At 48.0% G+C, this 17,474-nt stretch overlaps 1 protein-coding gene across 1 annotated transcript; it reads right to left on the bottom strand.

Annotated features, from left to right (window-relative positions):
- Positions 1-7,228: 7,228 nt before the first annotated feature.
- LOC147334790 (uncharacterized) lies at positions 7,229-14,748 on the bottom strand. The gene is made up of 3 exons (XM_086285997.1): positions 14,368-14,748; positions 7,840-7,963; positions 7,229-7,800 (listed from the first exon to the last, which is right to left on the bottom strand). Exons 1-3 carry the CDS (start codon positions 14,746-14,748, stop codon positions 7,229-7,231), a joined length of 1,077 nt encoding a protein of 358 aa, XP_086142123.1.
- Between the last annotated feature and the right edge of the window lie 2,726 nt (positions 14,749-17,474).

Genomic DNA, 17,474 nt, shown 5'->3' with positions numbered 1-17,474 from the left:
GCAGGAGAGCTCACAGCTGGCTCCGGGTGCTGTGGCTGCAGGTCCGGGAACTGAACAAGATGGTGGACGGGCGACTGGGACACAGGAGGCGACTGGACTACAGACTGGACAGGGGCAGACTGGACTGACTGGACAGACTGGACAGGCTGGACAGGGGCCGACTGGACTGACTGGACTGACTGGACAGGGTCAGACTGGACTGACTGGACGGGGACAGACTGGACTGACTGGACAGACTGGACAGGGGCAGACTGGATGGACTGGAGGACAGGAGGAGACTGAACTAGAGTGGACAGGAGGACAGGAGGAGACTGAGCTACAGGGGACTGGAGTGAAGGCTGAACAGCAGGTGAGTGAACTGACTGGAGTGGAAGCTGAACAGCAGATGAGGGAACTGACTGGAGTGGAGATGCTAAGGGCTGAACAGAAGTAGGCGAGGCTGACGACGGAGCTGAGGTTGGTGTGGCTAATGGCTGAGCTACAGACTGAGCTAGTGACAGAGATAAAGCTACAGCTACAGCAGGTGCCTGGGCAGGGGACAGGTCAGCTAATCTAACTAGGGATAGTGCGAGGGCGTGAAAGGCTGGGTCAGGAGGTAGATGAAGTGGTGAAGTAGCAGGTGAACCGGTTAGCTCTTCCAAGCCTCTAGGGGGGTCAGGCTGGGTTCTGGCTGCCCTCAGCCTGGGCGCTGGGACAGGCACCGGAGGTGGCTGGACACCAGTCACCCCCACCCGAGAAACAGAAGCGGGTGTGGAGGTAGACTGGGTCGCAGCTGCCCTCCTCCTGGGAGCTGGCACTGGTGTGGGTGTAGACTGGGCCCTAGCCATCTGAGGAGGTGAAAGGGCTGAAGGGGAAGGCCGAATCTGGGCCGCCGTGCTGGTGGGAAATGGCTGAGTAATGGGTGTGGAAATTGTGACTGGGTGTGTGATACTGGCAGGTTTATCGGGGATTGTTCTGGTTTTTCTGCCACCACTATTTACAGTCTTTGGGGGAGCAGAGCAGAAAAACTCTTCCCAGTTCACGTCCTCGTCTAGGAGGGAGACTCCCCATGAATCAGAGATGAGTCTATTAGTTATTTGAGGTGAAAAATCAAATGAGGAGGGTGGAAAACAGTCACTAGAACTCACCACCGGGAGTTGCTGAAAATAGTCCTTGTTATGGCGGCGTGTGCGCCGCTTTTTCCGGGAAGAGGAAGCGGGCGGGGTACACAGCCGAGCCTCTGGCGCGGGAGTCTCTGTTGAGCCGAGGTGGGGGGCGGAGCCGCTGCGCCATGGCGAGGTTGAAGGTCCAGTGAATGAGGCAGGTGGCGTGTGAGCGAGGAGCGGACCCACGAAGGGAGGGAGCCGCCAAAGCACGGCGCGAAACGCCCACTCTCCGCGGCAGATGCTCCGGTGCATGGGAGGTAGCAGGTGGGTGAACATGGCGTCTCCGAGGCCCGCCCAGAGCCAAGCAAGTACCCTCGAATACGTGCTCTCAAACTTGTCTCTCCTTAAGCTTTTCCGCCCACAAGGAGAGCACTGCCTTCCTGCCGCTCAAAAAGGTCCGAGTCTGCTGGGTCCACAACGCGGGGTCGTGTCATTCTGTCAGGATTTGTGTCGTGGACTCACAGGTAGGTAGGTAAAGGTGGGTGTTTATTGCCGATGGAGTGAACAAACAGAACAGAGGTAGGAAATGGCTGGCTGGACGGCTGACTGAATGAACAAAGGACTGACTGACTGAATGGCTGGCTGACTGAACGCAGGCGGAAACGACAACATAACATCAATGACACGACAGTGAACGAGTAGAAACAGAGGGCTTAAATACACAGACTGATGAGGATGATAATGAGAGACCGGTGAGTACACAGCTGAACATAATCTGGCTAATGACACTGATAGGTTTGTAGCTTGAACCCATCCGCTGGAACGTTGAATTAATTACACTGCAAAGCAAGACACAAGTAGGCAAAGCTCTTCATGTTACTCGTGCACGGGAGAGACCGGACAGAGTGCCGTTCCTTCACTTGACCCCAGTTGCTCTCGTCCGTTCTCCCGTACCACTGCCCTTTTATTGAGGTTACATGAATATGCATAGGTTCATTAACATATGACGTCTACATACAAACAAAGAGTACCTTGCCTGTGTGTGTGTGTGTGTGTGTGTGTGTGTGTGTGTGTGGACTGCTGATCAAAGGGTCAAATATCCTTGGTCAGGAAGAGGGTAGCCTCCCCCTCACCCTAGATGGTTCATCCTAGATAACACGGTGAGGAAGTCCTGCAATTCATCTAAACAAAGAGCACTTAGACTAGAACAGACGTAACTACGTTAATCCTACCATAAAACAATAAGACACGGTATGACCTCTCATGCTCCCAAAGTGCTGTCTAATACACACAAAGTTTGCAGATTATTAAGTATGATCAAACCTCTACCAATCTACAACTAATTATAAACTCCAAGCATATATAAGTAAATATTTCTAAGCATAAATGACAATCAAAAATACAAACGCTAACAGACACGAGACGAACTGACACAGGAAAAGCAGGAAGTGAGAACATGGAAGTGGCAAAATAAACTGAACATGAACAAAACTGAAAACACTGGGTTACCAACCCAGGAACCCTGACAGAAAACAGCTAAACATGAGAGGTTTTTGGACAAAGTTTGTGTTTTTTCCATTGTTTAAGCACTGCTTCCAGCCAAGAGTGATACCATATATGCCCCATAGCTGCAGAAAAGGCTAACATTGTTATCTTTTTACAAAAAAACAGCTGAACATGAGAGGTTTTTGGACTGATTTTGTGTTCTCCATTCTTTAAGCACCGGTTTGAGCACCGTTTAAGCATCGGCACCGTTTCAAAAGTACCGGTTTGGCACCGGTATCGGATAAAACCTAAACGATACCCATCCCTATTCCCAACACTGTCCACAACTAAAAGTAGTTGGAAATCAAGTGCAACCGTTCTTACCTGTTCTTCGTCGATTGAGTTGTGTCTTGCTGAGGTCATAGACTCCTGCAAAAACTGTCTCATAGAGCTCTGGGTTGGTTTAAGTGGTTATTGTGGTATACTGCATGATTATGCAGCAGCAGCAACAGTTGCAATAGACACACTGGCACCTTCATTAATATCACACTCCACTGACTGTTTTATTTTCCCATTGCACTGATGGGTGGACAGTTTTCAGGTGCCTGTGGAGATTGTTTGTGGAGCCAGCTCTATACAATATACTTTTCTTGCAGACTCTACACTCTGCCTTTGTATTGTCAATAAAATTGAAATGGTTCCAGATTTTGCTTCTTGGTGAGTAATTTTCTTTACTATATCTTTCTAATGTGTCGATGTTGTCTCTTGTTGTTGCCCCTAGCTCTCTTTCTCTTGCTCCCTCCTGCTGTGTTTGTGTAATGCTGCGAAAGTATATACCGCCCCTCCCCCCTCTGCTCAGCACAAGTAAGAGAAAAAAGTGAGAGAGGGTGAGAGAAAGAAAAGGAAAAAAAACAAAGCTCCCAATACGGAGCCAGCTCCTGTCGTTCACTTCATAGAGCAGGCTCTAAGAGCCGTTTTGTTTGCGACCAACCCATCACTGCAGTAGATACATGTATGGACCCGTCTGATGAAAGCAGACTGATATCATTGGCAGGACTAATTCATCTACAGAAATTAACCAACAGATTAAATATTGTTGGTATTTCTTGAAATGATGCAAGATTGTGTTAACAAGTGTAACATTTTGAAACGTCTTCAAGTAAAGTCATTTACTTGAAGTCATGTACTTGAAGACATTCGAGATTGTTTGACAAATGTTAACAAGGTTTTTATTGATGTCGGTGTGCTACTTGTAACTGATATTTTTCTATCGATTGTGATCATAACTAAGAGTTGAAGTAAAATTTGAATCTTGTGGGAACTAAGCTTGAGTGTAGTGGTGCAGTGTGGGGAAAAACAAGGGAACTAAACATTTGTTTTGTTAGTTCTAATACATCTTTATGTGCAGGCTCAAACTCCAGGGGGACAAAGCATGAAAAAAGTTTAACACAAAGTCTGCTTCAAACCACTCCTCTTCCTGGAATAGATCAGAAACTGAAAACTCCTCCCCCTTCCATCTGAAAGACAGCACCTCCTCTTTGTCCATGTCGCTTCGTTCCCTCTCATTCAGTCTACTATTGGAAGAATTTTGTAGGTTAATCTAAAAAGTACGACAATAATAAAACAGTTTGACGGGGTTATGAGCATTTTGGATCAGCACAGTTATTCCCAATGAGCTATTAGCCACAAACGTGCCATACCTCAGCATGGAGTGCAGTATCTACAACAGACCTGTTTTTGAAAGTCAATTACTTAATTCAATTCAATTCAATTTTATTTATATAGCACCAAATCACAACACCAGTCACCTCAAGGCGCTTTATATTGTACTGTAGAGAGTATAATAATAGATACAGAGAAAAACCCAACAATCATATGACCCCCTATGAGCATGCACTTTGGCGACAGTTGGAAGGAAAAACTCCCTTTTAACAGGAAGAAACCTCCGGCAGAACCAGACTCAGGGAGGGGCGGGGCCATCTGTTGCGATCAGTTGGGGTGGGAGAAGGAAAACAGGATAAAGACATGCTGTGGAAGAGAGAAAGAGATTAATAACAGATATGATTCAATGCAGAGAGGTCTATTAACACATACTAAGTGAGAAAGGAAAAACTCAATGCATCATGGGAATCCCCCTACAGCCTACGTCTATTGCAGCATAACTAAGGGATGTCTGTGAAGGTTCTCAGTCATCCAGGTCATCGTAGTCAAAGGAGCTTGCAAAGAAAAGCGTCTGGACTTCTTTAAGTTACTTGAAGACGTTTCACCTCTCATCCGAGAAGCTTCTTCAGTTCTAAGGTCAAATAGTGGAGAGTCCCAGATATAAACCTAGTGGGAGTATCCCCCCACAGAGGGACAAAAGGACCCCAGGATGATCCTCTAGTCGCCTGAGCCAAGGTGTGAAACTGGGTGTGGGTCCAAATCAGCCAGAGTTTCGGGTGTGTTCATTGTGAAACCTGGACCCACCTTATCATGCGAATTCCTGAGGTCAGATGGCCCAGGATGTGAGTGGGCGTTAAGGCGTCTGGGAAGGGATCTCAAAACTGGATTATAGATGGCAGAGAGTTGGTGTCGTAAACCACCGCCTCTGTTCAAAGATGGTCACTCACAGTGGACATAGATGGCTTCTTTCACTCCTCTTTCAAACCATCTGTCCTCTCTGTCCAAAATGTGAACATTGGCATCCTCGAAAGAGTGTCCTTTATCCTTAAGATGCAGATGGACTGCTGAGTCTTGTCCTGTGGAGGTGGCTCTTCTGTGTTGTGCCATGCGCTTGTGAAGTGGCTGTTTGGTCTCTCCAATGTAGAGGTCTGAGCATTCCTCGCTGCACTGTACAGCATACACCACATTGTTAAGTTTGTGTCTTGGCGTTTTGTCTTTCGGGTGAACCAGTTTCTGTCTGAGCATGTTGCTGGGTCTGAAATACACTGGGATGTCATGCTTGAAGAAAACTCTCCTGAGTTTTTCTGATACACCGGCTACATAGGGGATGACAATGTTGTTGCGTCTGTCCTTCTTATCCTCCCTTGCTGGTGTCTGGTCTTCTTTTCTCTGCCTCTTTGCTGACTTTAAGAACGCCCATTTAGGATAGCCGCACGTTTTGAGTGCTTCCTTTACATGTGTGTGTTCCTTCTTTTTTCCTTCAGGCTTAGAGGGAACATGTTCTGCCCGGTGGTGTAGGGTCCTAATTACTCCAAGTTTGTGTTCCAAAGGGTGATGGGAGTCAAAGAGGAGGTACTGGTCCGTGTGTGTGGGCTTCCGGTAAACTTCGATGTTGAGTTTGCCATTCTCTTCAATGTGCACGGCGCAGTCCAGGAAAGGCAAACATTTTGACCCAGGTGTCGTCTACATATCTGCACCAGTGGCTGGGTACTCTTCCTTTGAAAGAGCCAAGAGCCTTCCTTTCCACTTCCTCCATGTAAAGGTTGGCTACAATAGGTGACACGGGGGAGCCCATGGCACAGCCATGTTTTTATCTGTAAAAGCCTTCGTTGTACTTGAAATATGTAGTGGTGAGGCAGAGGTCTAACAGTGTGCAGATCTGATCGGGTGTGAAGTTGGTCCTGTCCTCCAAGGAGCTGTCTTCTTGTAGTCGTTTTCTGACAGTCTCCACGGCCTGCGTGGTGGGTATGCAAGTGAAGAGAGAGACTAACCCCTCAGGCGACTAGAGGATCATCAGGGGGTCCTTTTGTCCCTCTGTGGGGGGTTACTCCCACTAGGTTTATATCTGGGACTCTCCACCATTTGACCTTAGAACTGAAGAAGCTTCTCGGATGAGAGGTGAAACGTCTTCAAGTAACTTAAAGAAGTCCAGACGCTTTTCTTTGCAAGCTCCTTTGACTACGATGACCTGGATGACTGAGAACCTTCACAGACGTTAAAACAAGATGTAGAGTGTGATTAAAGTGGTGGGTGGGTTCTTTTACATTTTGAGAGAAGCCAATTGAGTCTAATAACAGATTAAATGCCATGTTGAGGCTGTCATTTTTAGCATCTACATGGATGTTAAAATCACCCACAATAATTATTTTATCTGAGCTGAGAACTAAATCAGATAAAAAGTCTGAAAAATCAGAGAGAAACTCTGTGTAAGGCCCAGGTGGACGATAGATGATAACAAGTAAGACTGGTTAAGTTTTACAGCTGGGGTGGACGAGGCTAAGCATCATGCTTTCAAATGAATTAAAAGTCTGTCTTGGTCTTTCGTTTATTAGTAGGCTGGTGTGAAAAATTGCTATCACGCCACCCCCCTCGGCCCGTACTTCGAGATTTCTGGTAGTTAGAATGACTCGGGGGTGTTGATTCATTAAAACTAACATAATCATCCTGCTGCAACCAGGTTTCTGTAAGGCAGAGTAAATTTGTCGATCAATTATTAAGTCATGTAGTAACAGAGACTTGGAGGAGAGAGACCTAATATTTAATAATCCACATTTCACTGTTTTACTCTTTGGTTCAGATGTGGATACTGTATTGTTCTTTCTTTGTGATTTTTTATGTTTAAGTTGTTTGTTGCTGGTTTTTAGTTAATTTTTTGTCTGTTTGGGAGCTGACACAGTCTCAATGGAAATGGGGTTTTGGGGGGGTAGCAGGAGGAGAGAAGCTGCAGAGAGGCGTGTAAGACTGCAACTCTGCTTCCTGGTCCCAACTCTGGATAGTCATATTTTGGGGGGTTTAATAAATTTGTCCATATTTCTAGAAATGAGAGCTGCTCCATCCAAAGTGAGATGGATGCCGTCTCTCCTAACAAGACAAGGTTTCCTCCAGAAGGTTTGCCAATTATCTATGAAACCCACATTATTTTTTGGGCACCACTCAGACAGCCAGCAATTTAAGGAGAACATGCGGCTAAACATGTCACTCCTGGTCTGATTGGGGAGGGGACCAGAGAAAACTACAGAGTCCAACATTGTTTTGGCAAAGTTACACACCGATTCGATATTGATTTTAGTGACCTCCGATTGGCGTAACCGGGTGTCATCACTGCCGACGTGAATTATGATTTTACTGAATTTACGTTTACCCTTAGCCAGCAGTTTTAAATTTCCCTCAATGTCGCCTGCTCTGGCCCCTGGAAGACAATTGACTATGGCTGCCGGTGTCTCTAGCTTCACATGTCTCAGAACAGAATCCCCAATTACCAGAGTTTGACCCCCAGCGGGTGTTTCGCCGAGTGGGCAAAAACGGTTAGACACATGGACAGGTTGGTGGTGTACTTGGGGCTTCTTCACTGAGTGAATGGGTTAAATGTAGAGAGGAATTTCCCCACGGGGATCAATAAAGTATACATTAAGACTATGCTTCCTCCTCACCGTCACCCAGCCGCCCTTTTTCCCCAGCTGCTTGGGGTCTGCCGGGGAACAGCTAGCGGGGCCTACGCTATCTTCGGCTGCACCCGTTTAGATCCAACATCTTTGTCCTCAGTTGATTAATGTGCAATATAAAGGTTTTCTACGTTGGAATAGACGTCAGAGCGAACTTTCGCAAGTCCGCCATTACCTGCCCGAAACCGGAAGTGACTTCATTTTCGCGGAAATGTAGTTTTTTACCATCAGGACCTCATGAGCCTATAATTGTGTTTTTAAAAGTTATCTTTGACTTTATGACTTTCTGTGTCGTTTCTGGGATGCTTAGGAGTCATATTGCACTGCTGGAAATAGTTTATTTTGATGCATATGCTGCTTTTTTGCAAATTATCAGTATAATATTTATTTTCGTTTTTCCTGCAGTATATGAAAATTGGTGTATTTCAAAAATAAAACTATGAAGACTCTCAAAATAAATTTCTTGTGGTAGGAAACTATTTTGTGCAACTTTTTTTGGATTTACAGTTTTGAGGGATAAGCCAATTCAATTTCTCTAATTAGAAATATATGTTAAAAAAACAAAAACGATTTTAAATTTTTTTGTAGTTTATTGCACTTTTTTGCAATTTATGTAATTACTATGCACTTAATGCATACATATTATTAAAATTTGGGCTATAATGGTTGTATTGATGTATAGCAACTTGAAATGCTCCCAAAAATGGCACTACAGCATGTAAAAGTATAATATTAGCTCTGGCGGACTTGGTTCTATGATAGGTCTTAAATGGTTAAATAGATTACAGTGGGGCAAAAAAGTATTTAGTCAGCCACCGATTGTGCAAGTTCCCCCACCTAAAATGATGACAGAGGTCAGTAATTTGCACCAGAGGTACACTTCAACTGTGAGAGACAGAATGTGAAAAAAAAATCCATGAGTCCACATGGTAGGATTTGTAAAGAATTTATTGGTAAATCAGGGTGGAAAATAAGTATTTGGTCAATAACAAAAATACAACTCAATACTTTGTAACATAACCTTTGTTGGCAATAACAGAGGTCAAACGTTTACTATAGGTCTTTACCAGGTTTGCACACACAGTAGCTGGTATTTTGGCCCATTCCTCCATGCAGATCTTCTCGAGAGCAGTGATGTTTTGGGGCTGTCGCCGAGCAACACGGACTTTCAACTCCCGCCACAGATTTTCTATGGGGTTGAGGTCTGGAGACTGGCTAGGCCACTCCAGGACTTTCAAATGCTTCTTACGGAGCCACTCCTTTGTTGCCCGGGCGGTGTGTTTTGGATCATTGTCATGTTGGAAGACCCAGCCTCGTTTCATCTTCAAAGTTCTCACTGATGGAAGGAGGTTTTGGCTCAAAATCTCACGATACATGGCCCCATTCATTCTGTCCTTAACACGGATCAGTCGTCCTGTCCCCTTGGCAGAAAAACAGCCCCATAGCATGATGTTTCCACCCCCATGCTTCACAGTAGGTATGGTGTTCTTGGGATGCAACTCAGTATTCTTCTTCCTCCAAACACGACGAGTTGAGTTTATACCAAAAAGTTCTACTTTGGTTTCATCTGACCACATGACATTCTCCCAATCCTCTGCTGTATCATCCATGTGCTCTCTGGCAAACTTCAGACGGGCCTGGACATGCACTGGCTTCAGCAGCGGAACACGTCTGGCACTGCGGGATTTGATTCCCTGCCGTTGTAGTGTGTTACTGATGGTGACCTTTGTTACTTTGGTCCCAGCTCTCTGCAGGTCATTCACCAGGTCCCCCCGTGTGGTTCTGGGATCTTTGCTCACCGTTCTCATGATCATTTTGACCCCACGGGATGAGATCTTGCATGGAGCCCCAGATCGAGGGAGATTATCAGTGGTCTTGTATGTCTTCCATTTTCTGATGATTGCTCCCACAGTTGATTTTTTCACACCAAGCTGCTTGCCTATTGTAGATTCACTCTTCCCAGTCTGGTGCAGGTCTACAATACTTTTCCTGGTGTCCTTCGAAAGCTCTTTGGTCTTGGCCATGGCGGAGTTTGGAGTCTGACTGTTTGAGGCTGTGGACAGGTGTCTTTTATACAGATGATGAGTTCAAACAGGTGCCATTCATACAGGTAACGAGTGGGGGACAGAAAAGCTTCTTACAGAAGACGTTACAGGTCTGTGAGAGCCAGAGATTTTCCTTGTTTGAGGTGACCAAATACTTATTTTCCACCCTAATTTAGGTATAAATTCTTTACAAATCCTACCATGTGGATTCATGGATTTTTTTTTTCACATTCTGTCTCTCACAGTTGAAGTGTACCTCTGGTGCAAATTACTGACCTCTGTCATCATTTTAAGTGGGGGAACTTGCACAATCGGTGGCTGACTAAATACTTTTTTGCCCCACTGTATAAGAGGTGCGTACAGGGCTCTACTGTATTTTGGAGTATTAGTGTTCAGTTAGGCTGGCCCTGGTTCCCACTATCCACAGGGAGGCTCCCTGTGGATATTGGGGGTGTTCCGCTTTCTTCTCTCCACGGTTTGTTGAGGGGTCTACATGTTTTTTAATTATGTGTCGTTTTCGTTTTTTGTTGTAAGTGCCAGCTCTTTATTTGTAAAATGTCAAATCCTTTACTTTGTCCTTCTACATAGTCTTACGCCATCCACTCACTTAAACTGGGGATGAGCCACATTAATTTTACGACCTGGAATTGTCGGGGTATGGGCAAGACTCTTAAAAGTATTAAAGTATTTTCTCATTTAAAATCTCGATCGGGAGCAATCGTGGCTCAAGAGTTGGGTGTTTGTCTTGTAATCAGAAGGTTGCCGGTTCGAGCCCTGGCTCCGACAGTCTCGGTTGTTGTGTCCTTGGGCAAGACACTTCACCCGTTGCCTACTGGTGGTGGTCAGAGGTCCAGAGTCTGGCAGCCTCGCCTCTGTCAGTGCGCCCCAGGGCGGCTGTGGCTACACTGTAGCTTGCCATCACCAGTGTGTGAATGTGTGTGTGAATGGGTGGATGATTGTGTATAGTGTAAAGCGTCCTTAGGACCAAGTAAAGCGCTATACAAATACAGACCATTTATCTCTGTCTCCTGATATAATTTTTTTTGCAGTCATCCGACAGAGCAGAGGCGATTGAGAGCAGTGTGTGTGTCACAGGTGTACCAGTCCACCTTCTCTTCCAGGGTGAGAGAGGTTGCTATTCTTGTTCGCAGAACCATTCCTTTTACATTCAAATCTCAGACATGTGATCCAAGTGGGAGGTTCATACTTGTTACAGGTACGGTCAACTCCATCCTCGTAGTCCTCTTGAACATCTATGCCTTTTGACAATCCTGACTTCTTTAGTAAAATATTCAATCTCACAATACAATGACCGTAATATCATTATCAGTGGAGATATTAAGTGTTATTTCGATCCATTGTTGGATAGGTCCTCTGCGTCCATGGCCCCAACTTTGAAAGCTGTTTCTGTACTCAAAATTCTTACTAAATGTCACGGCTGCCGAGGCAAGCTGTGTGGATTTAGAAGGAGGACCCAAGATGCAGGCAGTGGATGAGATACCGGTGGTTTTATTTACAGAGGTGTAGTGGCAAACAAACAGTGGGGCATAACAAACAACTAAAGACACCTAAACTGGGAGAACTAAAAATAACAGACCTGGGAGCATATGACAACGGATGATGAATAGCAGAGAGACGCAGACGAGGAACGGGACACCGTGGAACACAGGGTAACAGACTGACACGGAGTTACACGGACTGACACGGAGGAACACAGACGAACCGGCAACAGGCAGGAGAACACACAGGGCTTAAATACACACAGCAGTAATCAGGGGATGAGAGACAGGAGGGCAACACAGCTGGGAGGAATCTGGGCTGACGGGAAAGGGGAAACGTAAACTGATCACACTCACATATGACACGGACCTTCACAATAAAACAGGAAACTCAGATACATGGAACCAGACAAGACATTGAACTAAACAGACAGATTCACAAACAGATGGGGAGACACCATAGACAGACAGATACAGACGCAGACTCAGAGGCAGATCGAAAATAACACAGAACTTTAAACAATCATCTATAAAATGATAACAAACTAAAAGCGCTGGGTCACCGACCCAGGACCATGACAGTACCCCCCCCCCCTCAAGGGCTGGCACCAGACAGCCCAGCAGAAACGAAAAAAAACGGACCAAAATAAAACAGAAAACAACCCGACCAGGGCGGGCGGAGGGGGCCCAGGACGGAGGGACAGAGTCCAAAAAGGCCCAGATGGTCAAGTTCAGGAGGCCGACCATGCGAATGGCAACGGGGCAGGTCCGGATGCCGGCCACGCAGTAGGCAGTGGCGTGGAAACAGTTCTGGGGGCCGACCGTGCGGACGGCAACGGCGGCGTGGAAACAGTTCTGGGGGCCGACCGTGCAGACGGCAACGGCGGCGTGGAAACAGTTCTGGGGGCTGACCGTGCGGACGGCAACGGCGGCGTGGAAACAAGTCCGGAGGCCGGCCACGCGGAAGGCAGTGGCGGCGTTCAGGAGGGCGTCCACGGTGGCGGAGATGCCCAACAAGCGGCCTGGCAGATGACCGACGATGTGGAGGTGGTAGTAGGGGACCTGAAGGCTGCGTGGCCCCTGCAGCCCCAGGCGAGGCGCAAGCTGAGGCTGGACCAGACGAGGCGGAAGCTGAGGCTGGACCAGACGAGGCGGAAGCTGAGGCTGGACCAGACGAGGCGGAAGCTGAGGCTGGACCAGACGAGGCGGAAGCTGAGGCTGGACCAGACGAGGCAGAAGCTGAGGCTGATGAGGATGATGAGGATGCGGAGGCTGGACCAGGCGAGGCTGATGAGGATGCGGAGGCTGGACCAGGCGAGGCTGAAGCAGAAGCGGAGGCCGGACCAGGCGAAGCAGCTGATGAGGATGCGGAAGCTGGACCAGGCAAAGCAGCTGATGAGGACGCTGAAGCTGGACCAGGCAAAGCAGCTGATGAGGACGCTGAAGCTGGACCAGGCAAAGCAGCTGATGAGGACGCTGAAGCTGGACCAGGCAAAGCAGCTGATGAGGACGCTGAAGCTGGACCAGGCAAAGCAGCTGATGAGGACCAGGCAAAGCAGCTGATGAGGACGCTGAAGCTGGACCAGGCAAAGCAGCTGATGAGGACGCGGAAGCTGGACCAGGCAAAGCAGCTGATGAGGACGCGGAAGCTGGACCAGGCAAAGCAGCTGATGAGGACGCGGAAGCTGGACCAGGCAAAGCAGCTGATGAGGACGCGGAAGCTGGACCAGGCGAAGATGAAGACACGGAGGCTGGACCAGGCGAGGATGAAGACACGGAGGCTGGACCAGGCGAGGATGAAGCAGTGGCTGGACCAGGTGAAGCGGATGAAGCCGAAGCATGCGCTGGACCAGGCGACGCTGAGGATGCTGAATCCGGACCAGGCGACGGCGTGAAGGATGCAGCAGAGGCCGGGCCAGGCAACGGCGTGGAGGATGCAGACGGAGGCGCTGCAGCAGGTGGCGGCATGGATGAAACTGCTGCTGCAAGCGTGGATGAGGCTGCTGGTGGAGCAGCTGGTGGCTGGATGGGCTCCTCGGGCCCCCCAGCTGACGAGAAAGGAGGCTGGACGGGCTCCTCGGGCCCCCCAGCTGACGAGGCAGATGGCTGGACGGGCTCCTCGGGCCCCCCAGCAAAAACAGTCTCAGAACCAGTGGGCACTGGAGCCCCTGGCACACACAGAACAGAACCAGCAGGTGCGGAGATCTCTGGCAGGAACGCAACAGAACCAGCAGGCACACGGGCCTCTGGCAGGGACGCAACAGAACCAGCAGGCACACGGGCCTCTGGCAAACACATAGCGGCCTGCAGCTGCGCAGAGCATTGACCCTGCTCAGGCAGCGACAGCTCTGTGCAGTCATCAGCTGGCTTCTTAAACTCCAGGGGTCCAGAGTCTGATGGGGGCTGAAACCCAGCCTCTGGGGAGGCCCTGGAGTGCATCTCAGTCTCAGAACTGGCCAGCCTTTGAGGAATGTTGACATTGTTCTTGGGTTTGTCTCTCTGCTTAGAGTACGGAGTTGTTGAACTGTCCGTTATGGGTTGGACTGACATGGCTTGCTGTACAGGAGGAGTAGGTGAAGGTGATGGCTGAACAGGTAGTGGAGCAACTGACACAGGAGCAGGGCTGGTGACTGCTGAACAGGAGGCTGAACTGAGGATAAAGCTAATGATTCTTCTGCTAACCGGGCTACTGACTGGGCCATGGATTGTAACAGGGTTTGTAATAAGTCTGGCTGTGACTGTAATTGAGCTATGGATTGTGAGGCTGGGCGGCTAACTGAGCTTCTGGCCGGGCGGCTAACTGAGCTTCTGGCCGGGCGGCTAACTGAGCTTCTGGCGATAAACAGTTTTTGTCCTGCGCCGTACAGAACATCACCCCTGAGTAAACGGTCCCACAGTTCAGACCAATAATACTGTCCTGTCCACTCACCACAGCTGGCTGCTCGGAAATCCCCAGATCCGACTGTGGCGAGGAGCGTCTGCAGCGTGAGCGCCGTTTCCCCCTCGAAGGCTGGGTTGACGGGCCGGGCAGAACATCCTCTGTCGGACTGGGCAGTGAAGCATGAGCTGCAGGGTGGGTGGTAGCAGCCGGGGGGTGAAGACGGAGTCCATTCAGAATGAAATTCTGTGCGAGCGGGTGAAGTGAGCTGAGCAGCCAGGGGAGACCAGAAACCAAGCGCTGTAGCCGATTAGCCACGGCTTGGCGAAATTCTCTCCCCTCGTGCTCCAGCCACGCGTTGATTAATTTGTCCACGGAGTAAACAATGTCCTCCCGGAGCTCCTTGGGCGGGTTGAATGCTGCTGGGTCCATAGTGGCCGGTTCGTACTGTCACGGCTGCCGAGGCGAGCCGTGTGGATTTAGGAGGACCCAAGATGCAGGCAGTGGATGAGATACCGGTGGTTTTATTTACAGAGGTGTAGTGGCAAACAAACAGTGGGGCATAACAAACAACTAAAGACACCTAAACTGGGAGAACTAAAAATAACAGACCTGGGAGCATATGACAACGGATGATGAATAGCAGAGAGACGCAGACGAGGAACGGGACACCGTGGAACACAGGGTAACAGACTGACACAGAGTTACACGGACTGACATGGAGGAACACAGACGAACCGGCAACAGGCAGGAGAACACACAGGGCTTAAATGTATGTATCTCATGTATATATCTTTCTACGTAGCACTCATAATTCTGATTCTCATGTATATATCTCATGTATATCTCATGCACATATCTTTCTTTCTACATAGCACTTTAATTCTTATTGTCTGCACTGAAGCACCGCAGCAATTTCCTAATGTTGTAAACCTCAACATCTGGCAATAAACCCATTCTGATTCTGATTCTGATTCTAAATACACACACCAGTAATCAGGGGATGAGAGACAGGAGGGCAACACAGCTGGGAGGAATCTGGGCTGACGGGACAGGGGAAACGTAAACTGATCACACTCACATATGACACGGACCTTCACAATAAAACAGGAAACTCAGATACATGGAACCAGACAAGACATTGAACTAAACAGACAGATTCACAAACAGATGGGGAGACACCATAGACAGACAGATACAGACGCAGACTCAGAGGCAGATCGAAAATAACACAGAACTTTAAACAATCATCTAGAAAATGATAACAAACTAAAAGCGCTGGGTCACCGACCCAGGACCATGACACTAAATCTTTAGACTTGGTTGACATATGGAGGCACCAGCATTAGCATTAGAAAAGCAATACTCTTTTTTTTCTCCCACGTCCATGGCAGTTTCAGTAGAATTTAATATTGTCTTATTGATTCCAGGCTCATTTCGAAAGTGATTAGTTCCACTTATCACAGTATTTTTATTTCGGACCACACACCTCTCTCAACGGTAATGGACTTTAATCTATACACACCCCAATACAATTGGAAATTCAACCCCTCTTTATATCCAAATGACTCTTTCACGGATTACTTATCTACTAAAATTACAGAATTTTTACAATTCAATGATAACGGTGCGGTTTCAGACTGTTTTGTGGGAGTCCTTTAAAGTCGTTATTAGAGGACATATCATTGCTTATCCAGCTTCTCATAAAAGGGACAAACTCAGGCTGTGTACTAATATTGAGGCAGAACTGGCTGTGTTAGAGGAGAAGTATCGCGATACTGGGGCTGTTAACACACTTAATACCATTCTGAAACTGAGATATGACTACACCATATGTTGGGGGACCAGGTCATGAATTATATTCGGAGATTAAAACAGAAGTTTGGTGAAAAGACTGACAAGGTGCTTTCCAGACAACTGAAAGGCATTCAAGCTGATAGGGCGATACACAGAATTCTCTCTTCGACTCGTCAGTTGCTATCTGATCACAAACTGATAAATGACAGATTTCGTAGTTTTTACAGTCAGTTATATACATTTAGTACCACAGCCACAGTTACCGGTATCACTAACTTTCTTTTTTTTTTTTTTTTTTTTTTTTTTTTTTGCCTGTCCCATTTGGTTCTTTAGCCATCAGAATTGTTGTCTGAAGACCAACAAGGATACCCAATGGATTTACTTTGCCAAATGGATCATCGTGGCATTGCCGTATTGGTCCATTTGGTCAATCTTTGTTTCTATTATTTATTATATTTTATTTTCAGATGTTACAGACGGGACAGACATGAGTGAGGGATAGGAAAGGAAGAAAGAAAGAGGAAGGAAAGGAAAAACAGAAGGGGAGAGGGACAGTGAGAAAGGGGGGGAGAAAAAAAAATCTCCTGGATCACCTGTTGAGAGAAAAATAGAAAACAAGCAAAAAAAAACAAAGCAACATACTAAACACAACACCATCGCATTAATCTAGCTAAGTGTAAACAGCAGTAAATACTAAATATTCAATGTTGTTGTGCAGCACGCAGGACAGATGTGCTTCGAAGTAGCGGCCAAGAAGGGTGTAATTTGGGTCTACGAGCAGTGAACACCCGTGTGCATACCTGTGTGGATCAGCGCGCTTGTATTCCAAAGGTTTCTCCATGTAACGATCTGCTAGGGAGTGTGGGGGGGCCACAGCCCCGTCCTCCAGGGTGTGAAGCGGGTATGGAGGAGATCAAAACTCCAGACATCCAGAGGCCCCCAGAACACAAGAGACCATGGAAGACCAACAGAGGGGCAGCCGCGCCACTGTTCCAGTAAGAGCTGAGGAGAGTCCCAGATGAGGGTTCACTCAGCAGCCGCGGAGCAGAAGCCAGGGGGAGTTGCAGTGACGCGCCCATGAGCTCCGCCGGCCCCCAGCTGTGCCTGAGTGACCGAGCCCCAGGCCGAGAGGCCGGGGGCACCCCACCTCCGAAGGGGCCCGAGCGAGCCCCAGGCTCCAGGCCCCGATAACCGGCCGCCAAGGAGTGAGCCGGTGTGTACCTGGACACCCACCCCCAGACACAAAGAACCACCAACGCACCGACACCTGAGGGAGTCCGCCACCGGCAGGGGAAGTGGTGGTGGGTGGAGATAGGCCTCCAAACCTTGGAGGGCCTGAGGTGTCCCCAGAGAGGTGGCGT

This window comes from Aulonocara sp. 'chitande type north' Nkhata Bay, linkage group LG3 (genome assembly GCF_057382095.1).
Source record: "Aulonocara sp. 'chitande type north' Nkhata Bay isolate Kocher_YH1m ecotype deep benthic linkage group LG3, A_spYH_male_GT1.1, whole genome shotgun sequence".
Lineage (NCBI taxonomy): Eukaryota > Metazoa > Chordata > Actinopteri > Cichliformes > Cichlidae > Aulonocara > Aulonocara sp. 'chitande type north' Nkhata Bay.
The sequence above is the reverse complement of the archived record's forward strand: the minus strand, read 5'-3'. Positions and strand labels throughout refer to the sequence as shown.

Bases quoted from the DNA above. Each gene is read 5' to 3' on its own strand.
- LOC147334790 (XM_086285997.1), bottom strand. From the start codon at position 14,748: ATGGACCCAGCAGCATTCAACCCGCCCAAGGAGCTCCGGGAGGACATT. The intron at 7,964-14,367 runs GTGAGTGGACAG...ATCTAAACGGGT, and splicing joins TTTCCGAGCAGCCAGCTGTG to GCAGCCGAAGATAGCGTAGG. The intron at 7,801-7,839 runs GTGGGGAAATTC...CCATTCACTCAG, and splicing joins TGTATACTTTATTGATCCCC to TGAAGAAGCCCCAAGTACAC.